This window comes from Corylus avellana, chromosome ca7, assembly GCF_901000735.1.
Source record: "Corylus avellana chromosome ca7, CavTom2PMs-1.0".
NCBI classification, from domain to species: Eukaryota; Viridiplantae; Streptophyta; class Magnoliopsida; order Fagales; family Betulaceae; genus Corylus; species Corylus avellana.
Window position 1 is genome coordinate 2,738,795 of NC_081547.1, and position 9,942 is coordinate 2,748,736.

The 9,942-nt window shown below is 38.7% G+C and overlaps 4 protein-coding genes across 4 annotated transcripts; all 4 read left to right on the forward strand.

The window, feature by feature from the left end:
• The first annotated feature begins 148 nt into the window (after positions 1–148).
• On the forward strand, positions 149–1,590 carry LOC132186973 (probable esterase KAI2). Its single transcript, XM_059601104.1, has 2 exons — positions 149–644; positions 924–1,590. Exons 1-2 carry the CDS (start codon positions 274–276, stop codon positions 1,366–1,368), a joined length of 816 nt encoding a protein of 271 aa, XP_059457087.1. The 5' UTR covers positions 149–273; the 3' UTR covers positions 1,369–1,590.
• A 3,288-nt stretch (positions 1,591–4,878) lies between these two features.
• LOC132186519 (probable esterase KAI2) lies at positions 4,879–5,531 on the forward strand (the record flags this gene model as incomplete). The annotated part of the gene is made up of 2 exons (XM_059600498.1): positions 4,879–5,261; positions 5,435–5,531. Coding segments are annotated over 2 exons (399 nt in total), but the record flags the coding sequence as incomplete, so codon positions are not given.
• Positions 5,532–5,565: 34 nt separating this feature from the next.
• Positions 5,566–5,889, forward strand: LOC132186520 (probable esterase KAI2). The gene has a single exon (XM_059600499.1). The coding sequence runs from the start codon at positions 5,566–5,568 to the stop codon at positions 5,887–5,889; it is 324 nt and encodes a 107-aa protein (XP_059456482.1).
• Positions 5,890–9,351: 3,462 nt separating this feature from the next.
• Positions 9,352–9,868, forward strand: LOC132188837 (probable esterase KAI2). Its single transcript, XM_059603402.1, has one exon. It carries the CDS (start codon positions 9,406–9,408, stop codon positions 9,811–9,813), a length of 408 nt encoding a protein of 135 aa, XP_059459385.1. The 5' UTR covers positions 9,352–9,405; the 3' UTR covers positions 9,814–9,868.
• Positions 9,869–9,942: the final 74 nt, after the last annotated feature.

The following is a 9,942-nucleotide window of genomic DNA, read 5'->3' on the forward strand; positions in this document are numbered from 1 at the left end:
ATTAAAATATCTTTTTACCTTCCACAAGGTCGGCCAACAATAGCCCCACGATGAGAATCAAACAGAGGATTAGAATTTAGAAAGAAAATAAATGTAAGCGTTGGATGTACCTGATAATTGCTCTTCCACTAATCCTTATCATGAAATATGTGGTGCCAGTGAGCGATCCCAAGAAAAACACGAAAAACAGGAGAAACCAAAGTCAGCGCTTTCACACCACAAAACCCGGTTCAGCAAGGACAACAGTTACAGAAACGTACACGAAAGCACATAATGGGGATCGTTGAAGAAGCTCACAACGTGAAGATTTTGGGGTCCGGCGAGCGGAACATAGTGCTAGCCCATGGCTTCGGCACCGACCAATCGATGTGGAAGCACCTTGTTCCCCTCCTCCTCGACGACAACCACCGGGTCATTTTGTACGATAATATGGGCGCCGGAACAACAAACCCGGACTACTTTGACTTCGAACGCTACTCGACAATTGAGGGTTATGCGTACGACTTACTTGCCATTCTAGAAGAGCTTCAACTTGATTCCTGCATTTTAGTGGCCCATTCAGTCTCGGCCATGATCGGCGCCATCGCCTCCATCACGCGCCCCGATCTCTTCTCTAAGATCGTCATGCTCAGCTGCTCCCCGAGGTACGTAGGTAGTAGACCTTTGAAAGTGATCATAAAGTTGATCGATCCGATGACATGTAAGTTATTATTTATCATATAAGTTTATGAATTTGAGCACTTAATAAAGAATATAAAGATATTATTCTAAATTCTGACCAACCATATCTAAATATTTTAGTGATTCTGAAGTCTTTTCTTTTCAACTAAATAACTCTTTTTAACACCATTGATTTGAGTAAATATATTATTCGATATACATGTATATTGATTGGTCTGTTTGATCACTTTTTATATTATAAGGTACTTGAATGATGTGGATTACTATGGAGGATTCGAGCAAGAAGATCTAGACCAGCTATTCGAAGCGATGCGGTCAAACTACAAGGCGTGGTGCTCAGGGTTCGCCCCACTAGCCGTGGGCGGGGACATGGACTCGGTGGCGGTCCAAGAATTCAGCCGGACACTGTTCAACATGAGGCCAGACATAGCCCTGAGCGTGGCTCAGACCATATTCCAAAGCGACTGGAGACAAGTACTAGGCCTCGTCACCGTGCCCTGCCACATAATTCAGAGCATGAAGGACTTGGCCGTGCCGGTCATGGTGTCAGAATACTTGCATCAGAACCTTGGCGGTGAGTCCGTCGTTGAAGTCATGTCATCGGACGGTCATCTTCCCCAGTTGAGCTCGCCGGATGTTGTGATGCCGGTGCTTCTCAGGCATATTCGTTTCGATATTCCTGTATGATGTTTGTGCTTGTTATTTAGTTGTGTGTGCTAATTTAGTATTGGACGAAAATGGGCCGCAAAATCACTATCGTGGCACTATGGTGATTCAACACCTGGTCTCATTTCTCTCAAGAGAACCCTGCAGTGGCGGAGGTTTGAGCTATAGTACTGTGGGGGAGCATATAATCCTGTCATGTATAATTAAGTTCTTTGCAACAAGTTACTAACTGTCTTAATCGTCTGCTATTTTCGTCCTAATCTGTGGTTCTTTCAAATAACCATCTTAATCTTTAGATATTTTCATCCTAGCCGTTGGTTCATTATAAAATCTGTCTTAATCTTTTGATAAATGATGGAGACGTACACGTAGAGTGGGCGCGTCCCTCCACATGGCTTGATAATTGTTAGGTAAAATGTCTGTATTATATGGGTTGAGGTATCATATCAATTGTCAACAATATGCGGACAGTCAATTTGTTTTTCTGCTCTTAGACTTTAGATGTGGTGAGTAGGCTATATCATGCATTGGGGAGGTCGTCACCACCCTCAATTGGCCCTATTATACCATGCTTAATAAAAATTTGCACATGTCAAAAGAATCCTCGACTAGGTAAGTCCGACCCTTCTCCTTATAAACCATTTTCGTATTTCTTAAACCTCGAGTGAAATAAGTTGAAATTTTCTAAAGGACCATCAAAAACTCAATCTTGTGGTCACATGAGAGCTACCAGAAGTAAGAATCTTCTTTGATCGTAAGACCGTAGCCGAGCAAAAAATCGTTGCTATAGGCGTACACTCAGGAGAAGGCCACCCAACTAATAGCCCATACATTCACATATCCGTCCCTCGGTGTGGTGTATTGTGCTATCCATATGCCACGTCACGTGTTCTGGTACTGGCTAGAATCATATACGTCATATCTCATAATATGGCCTGGGATTGCCTATAGCGCATGTCATTTCTTTGGCCATATCTTACTTGTGCATTTTCTTATTTCATGGACAAGTACTTCATGTGCATTATAACCATAATCATGGCATGTACCAAACATTGAGGTAATTCATGTGCATCATAAATCATGGCACCTACCAAACATTAAGGTACTTCGTGTGCATTATAACCATATATATAATCATGACATGCATATAGCAAACATTAAAATAAAACCTAACATGTGCAGGTATGGAGAGAAGGGTTTAGATCTCCCAACTGTGACAAGTGACATTTATAAAAGCATACTTATTTTTCTTAAATCCTCAAGAGCTTGGTTTCTTTTCTTGAAGCTTTGTCTTGTGTAATCTCCTAAGAGGTAGATGATCTGGCTTTTATAGGCAAATTTTGGTGGTGACAAGTCACCGACAACAGGGTTTCATGCGAGACCCCAATTTGCTTATCTTAATTGGACCAATTTGTTGTCGATGCTCTAAAGAGATGAGAGAAGGAAATAATAAGAATCTCAATTTTCCGCCTGAATTATAGCCACCCCGGTTGTAATTGTGACTCAGAACTTTTAATGATGTCCACATGAGCCTATCAAGGCTCTCGCAAACACAATTATAATATATTATGATCCAATTGGTAATGAAGTCTGTAGACTTTACCAAAGTGAATACGCAATAGCCCATACAGGTGGCAACATTGCCAGAGTGATGTAATGGTGTATATATTTGCATGTATTGTCATGTGAACCGTTAATATAACAAAGTAAAATTCATTGTACCATTTAAATTGAGGGTATAATAGTCAAAATGGGTTCAATTGAAACCCAATCATTTGGAGGACATTACATCAATTGAAAATTGCCTGCCTGAGAATTAGATGAAGTATATGTAATATTTTTTTAATGGCCGACAAGACCCTACCACGTTTTTCATTACTCTTCCGTAATATAATATTAAAGTGGCTATGAGATAGATGAGACTTGTTTTTATTTTTTTATTTTTTGTGAATGAGATAGATGAGACTTGGATCTAGTGACAAGGAGGAGACTGATTTTTACTAATATGCTATTTTGATTGTGTGACCGTTGTACTATATTTTTTTTAAGTTAATATATTTTCTGAACAGCGCAACTATAATTTTGATTACAAGTGTCAGCTGGTGGACTAACACGGCAGGAAAGAGTTCCGTGACAATGACACGACAGGAAAAAATGTTCAACTAGAGTGACACGTCGCCCTTTCTGCAGCCCAAACAATTGCCAATAAAAACCTGCTAACTATATTTAATTAAGGGGAGAGGCTTAGGTACGGTCCTTCTAAACTACCGCAATCTACGGTAGTTTAGGAGGACCGCTGAGATCTTCCAAGGGGGAATTTTAACCCCAAACGGGCCAACCGGCAGTAGTTGCATGTTTTTTTTTTAAAAAAAAAATTGAAGAAGCCCCGTTAACTCCCTCTTCTCCGTCAGCTCTCTCTTCTCCAAAGGTAGAAAAACCCAAAATCTCCACTGAGAGGCTGGAGATTTTGTCGATTTTAAGTTTTTCTACCCATAGCGCAGAGAACAGAGAGAGAACTCAGATTTTGGGTTTTTCTACCCATAGCGACAACAAGATTGGAAGCATAAGAGAGGTCACCGTCGTTTCAAGGCTGCCGGTGTCGACAAGCACTGAGAGGCTGGAGATTTTGTTGATTTTGGGTTTTTCTACCCATAGCGCAGAGAACAGAGAGAGAGAACTCAAGAGAAGTTTTGGAGAAGAAGAGATATGACGTTTGGATTCCCGTTAATGCCGTCAATTTTTTTTTTTTCTTTTTTTTTAAAAAACAACTACTGCTCTTTGGGGTTAAAATTCCCCCTTGAAAGATCTCAGCGGTCCTTCTAAACTACCGCAGATTACGGTAGTTTAGAAGGACCGTACCTAAGCCTCTCCCTTAATTAAGTAGTGCTTGCTTTTTACAGTTGGACAAACTTAATTATCGTGAAATTAAGATCACTGCAAGCGGTGCTCTTAGTCCCCTACACTGCACAGCACCTCTATAAAACCCAAATCACCGAACATGATATAGAAAGCAGAAATTTGAAAGGAATATCGTTAAGAATATTATGTTAGGATTATTTAATTATTTAGGTATTATTAGTCTATTAAGTTTACATTTCTTTAATCTACTAAGTTACTTGTCTCTCTATAAATAGAGGTCTCTATATTTATTATCATAATCAATAATCAACACAATGTAGTTCATTGTGTGCTTCCGCTCTCCTTATTATTTTTTTCGTTCTTTTATATCTCTCAATTATTTCAACATGCTATCAAAACATTTTAACATAATATCAGAGTCAATTTTTTTAGCCTTCAATAATCATTTTTTATAGTGTTTTCCTTTTATCGAATTTTAGTCTTATCACTTTACACCAAGCGCCACCAAAATATCTGCTGTTTATAGTCTCAAAATCGTGCCAGCCCTATAGATTTGGAATTGCCATCAGCCCTCTGACACGGCACCATGCGCCTCCGTCAGTTTCTAGCTACGCCGTCGCTGCCCTTGCAGGAGCTACACGCTTCTGACATGCTATCAAAGCATTCTAACAAATATTGAGAAAGAACAATGGGGATAGTGAAGCAGCTCACAACGTGAGGGTTTTAGGATCAGGCGAACAAAAAGTAGTTCTGGGGCATGGGTTTGGGACGGATCAGTCAGTGTGGAAGCACCTTATCCCTCACCTCGTCGATGAATATCGTGTCATCCTCTACGATAATATGGGCGCCGGTACAACAAACCCAGACTACTTCGATTTCGAACGCTATTCGACGCTTGAGGGGTTTGCGTACGATTTGCTTGCCATTTTAGAAGAGCTTCAAGTTGATTCCTGCATCTTTGTTGGTCACTCAGTCTTGGGCATGGTAGGTTTCATCGCCTCCATCGCACGCCGCGATCTTTTCTCCAAGATTGTTACGGTCTCCCCCACTCCAAGGTGTGTACATCCTTAATTAAATACCATACAAATAATATACATGGTTAAGTTTCTTGGCCGGCGATTATTTTTGAAATAAGCGGCTATTTAACAGTAATAACACGTTTAATTTCAATAAAATTTCATTTTCTTTTCTTTCCTCTTCGCTCCTTTTCTTTTCTTTTGTTTTATAGGTTAATTATTGAATGATGGGAATTACCATGGAGGATTCAAGCGAGAAGATCTAGACCAGATATTCGAAGCGGTGTCGTCAAATTACAAGGCATGGTGCTCCGGGTTCGCCCCACAAATTGTGGGCGGTGACATGGACTCTATGGCGGTCCAAGAATTCTCTCGAACCCTGTTTAACATGAGACCGGACATAGCCTTGTCCTTGGTCCAAACCATATTCCTTAGCTACACGAGACACATACTAAGCCATGTCACGGTGCCTTGCCACATAATACAAAGTATGAAGGACTTGGCTGTGCCGGTGGTAGTGTCTGAGTATTTGCATCAAAATCTTGGCGGTGAGTCAATCGTGGAAGTCGTACCCACAGGAGGTCATTTGCCACAGCTAAGGTCGCCAGATATTTTGATTCCCGTGCTTCTCAACCACATTCGCTACAGTATTGCAGACTTGGAGTAGAATTTAGTCGGTGACTTGGCTAAAGTAGCTCCAGCGTTTTGTTCTACTTTTCTTGTTTTGTTCGACTCTTAAGGCATCCATAAGTTATCACGGTCCATATATATATATATCAAGCTAAAGTGGGATCCTGTTAAATCGACTTACTTTGTCTAAAATTTTAAATTTATAGTTTTTTTAGTCGAAATATTTTAATTAAATGAAAGTTAGAGACCCACCCAGTTCAGGCACATTAGCCCCTATTGGGCCACTCACAATTGTAGGAGTTTCTTATCTACTTGTTAATAAAGTCTTTAGACTTTTGTCAAAGTAATATGTAATAGCCCATACAGGTGGCAACATTGCGCCTCTTCACCAAAGTGATCATTTAATGGTGTTCGCATGTATTAATTATCCTTTGTCATACCATTTAAAATGACCATGACATTAGTATGTATTTTTAAATATAACAAAATAAAATTCATTGCATTAGTTTAGAGCGTGTTTGAAATTGCGTTTGAAAAATAAAGTTTTTAAGTTAAAAAGAGCTTTTGGACAAAAGTTTTATTTTTAAACTTTTGCCAAAAGTATATTTTAGTCATTCTTAAGCGTTTTGTACTCTTAAAAGCATTTTCAATTTTTTTACCAAACGAATACTTTTTTCTTAAACAAACTTTTTGAGTGTTAAAATTATTTTTTGGCTCCTCAAATGCAATCTCAAACATGCCCTTAATTGAAGGTATTTGTTTAATATACATTGCAAATTGCTTGATAATTCAAAAAGAGTGTGTATTTTTCCTTTTTTAAGAACTGACTGAACCTACCCCTTTTTTATTACTCTTTCGTAATATAGTAATATAACATGGTATGGGATACATTGCATTTAGCATTACTTTTTTATAAATCTTGGAGGAGTCCATAAAGTGTTATTATAGATGAATCAAGTATTACTCTAACTTTGTCGCACTAAGAGAATTCTCACCTCTACTCTTCCTTTTTTCATTTTGATATTAAAAGGAAAAAACCAACAAAGAGTTTTTTTTAGCGTATAAGAGTTTGGATTATGCATGCAACATGGGACTTAGATCTATAAGGTATTAGACTGGGTGCAAAACGTTTTATCTTAAATACATAAACAACAGTTGTAACAGCACATAAAAAAAGAACTGATTTTTTCTTTTCTTTTTTGAGCAGCGTAAGAATCTTATTTAGAACCCTATCAATAGCTTCTCAACTATTTTGTGATTTATGCTTTTTGAGGATTTTGTGTTTCATCGTTCATCAAGATCATTCTGTTCTATGTATTCTGGGGAGAACAGAGGATCAAAGGCCATGGCCATGGCAGTGCCCATAGAAATACTCAAGGGTGAGAATTAATGGAGCAAAAGGGTGGCCCTATACCAAAGCACAGAGAAGGGGAGGGGAGATCGGAGTGCTGTGAAGAAGAGGAGAGAGTGAGAGGGATGGAGAAAGGAGGTGGGGGTGGAAAACGTGAGAGGTAGGGCTGTTAAGTGAGCGAAGCGTCTCGCGAGCAAGCTCGGGCTCGGCTCGCATAAGCTCGGCTCGTGCTCGACTCGAATATTAAATGAAGCACTTTATGAACACAAATCATGGCTCGAATATTAAACGAAGTAAGCTCGGCTCGACTCGGCTAAGCTCGTGAACAACTCGTATAAGCTCGAGTGTGTGTATATATATATATAAACTAAGTAATAGATAATTAATTATAAACCTCATAATTATTAAAACCTTAAAATTGCATTTATATTTAAGCGTTAGAGAATGAAAAATTCTAGACCTTTCGTGATGAAAGAGAGAGAGAGCAATCATTAAAAAAACCTCGATTCAATTAGAGCAGATTCAAACGAAAGGAAAAAGAATCAAGCAGAAACTATTGAGGGAGATTACGAAAGGTATAAACTATTGATGAAGCAAACAGACTCAAACACTATCACAACATGTCTGGTGAGTGAGAGTGAGAGAGTGGGAAATGAGAGTTCAGGTGGAAGATCCGTTGTGACTGGTGAGGGGGATTGAGAGAGAGACGTTAAAAAAATATTTTTTTGTAGGGGGCGTTGTCCCAATGCAGTCTAAATGCAACCTGTTAACTTGTCCCACATTATGAAGAAAACATCAATCTCCAAGTTTACTTATCTATAAAATGATGCATATCCTCTCTCTTTAAAACCAAATGCCTTGCTGTATTGACTCAGGCTCCATACTCGACTAACCAGGCTAAGCAAATACTCATATGTAAACTAATTTCTTAAGCCATTTAAGAGTACTTGAAGTTAAAAAAAAAATTTAAAACAAAAACATTAAATATAAGAGCCAGCTCGCGAGCTGGCTCGGCTCGACTTATTATTGGCTCGAGCTCGATTTTTTTGGCTCGCCCTTGAGCTCGAGTAATATTTAAACGAGCCAAGCTTGAACAAGGGAAGCTCGCTCAAGCTCGGCTCGTTTACACCTCTAGAGGTGAGTGGAGAGAGGATAGAGGTTGTGTTATTTTAGGATTAACATATTGCATTTGGGCATTTAGTAGTGAGAAACACTTTAATGTTGGTTAAATTTAGAGCTTTTTATGTGGGGAATAGATCTTTTTTGGTCTATTTTGGACCGGAGAATATTTAAATAATGATCAGGATCTCTATAAATAGAACATTTGGCACATTAATAAAAAAAACAAAAAAATATTATACATTTTAAAAAAATGATTATAAAATAAAATTATAAAAATTTATAAAAAATTAAAGAGTGCTTGGCTACCCCCATACCACCCCAGTTGGGGCTGAGGCTCGGTTTGGGATGGCCGAAGCCACCCATGGGCCATGGCCCTAGGGGGAGGGCCAGATCTAAAATATATATATATATATCGTTTAGACCACCTCCAAGAGGCCAAACAATTTTTTTTTTTTAATTTGGGTTTAGGGGATGGCCGGCCAGACCACCCCTAAGGGCCATGGGGTGGTCCGGCCACCCCTTATGGCCAAAATATGGTAGCCAATCACTTCTTATTTTCTTATTAATTTTTTTAATATGAAATATTATTTTTATTATTTTTTTATAGTAGAACATGTATCTTATTTATAACTTTAAGATTTTTAAGAAGAAATTTTAGCCATAAAATGAATATTCTTCGGTCAATTATAAATGGAGAAGATCATATTTCTGGATGTGGGTGATTTTTTTGTGATTTTTCTTAAACATAAAAGAAGAAAAGGGGCTATGAATAAGCTATAACTAGGCTCTTACAAGTGTCAGTTAGCTAGTTTACTAACGGCTGGGACTGGAAATGCTCCAATGAAAATGACACGACAGGAAAAATGTTCCACTAGAATGACACGTCGCTTCAGCTCTGTTTTTTGCCCTTTATACAGCTCAGTTGTTAAGAAAAACTTCCTAACTATATCTAATCGTCAAAGATCCGTGCTCTTTTAGTCCCCTACTCAACACCTCTATAAAATCCAAATCACTGAACATCGTAAACATCATATAGAAAGCAGAAATTTGAAAAGAAATAAAATTAAAGATATATCGAAAATGGGGATAGTGGAAGAAGCTCACAACGTGAGGGTTTTAGGATCAGGCGAGCAAAAAGTAGTTCTCGGGCATGGGTTTGGGACAGATCAGTCGGTGTGGAAGCACCTTGTACCTCACCTCATTGATGAATATCGTGTCATCCTCTACGATAATATGGGCGCCGGTACGACAAACCCAGAGTACTTCGATTTCGAACGCTATTCGACGCTCGAGGGGTTTGCGTACGATTTGCTTGCCATTTTAGAAGAGCTTCAAGTTGATTCCTGCATCTTTGTTGGCCACTCAGTCTCGGCCATGGTGGGTTCGATCGCCTCCATCGCACGCCCTGATCTTTTCTCCAAGATTGTCATGATCTCCCCAAGTCCAAGGTGCGCGCGTACATCCTTAAATACCATATATGATAAATAAACAGCGAGTGTTCGTTTCTTTCGTACTGAGTTTGAAAATTTCCTTTGATTTAATCCATAAAATAGATACGTATTTTTTTAATAATATTAAATGAATTGAAAAACAATTATATTTAAAAAAAGAAAAAAA

Excerpts from the sequence above, each read along its gene's own strand:
- LOC132186973 (XM_059601104.1), top strand. The coding sequence starts at position 274 with ATGGGGATCGTTGAAGAAGCTCACAACGTGAAGATTTTGGGGTCCGGC. Across the intron at positions 645-923 it reads ATGCTCAGCTGCTCCCCGAG|GTACTTGAATGATGTGGATT; the intron begins GTACGTAGGTAG and ends TTATATTATAAG.
- LOC132186520 (XM_059600499.1), top strand. The coding sequence starts at position 5,566 with ATGGACTCTATGGCGGTCCAAGAATTCTCTCGAACCCTGTTTAACATG.
- LOC132188837 (XM_059603402.1), top strand. The coding sequence starts at position 9,406 with ATGGGGATAGTGGAAGAAGCTCACAACGTGAGGGTTTTAGGATCAGGC.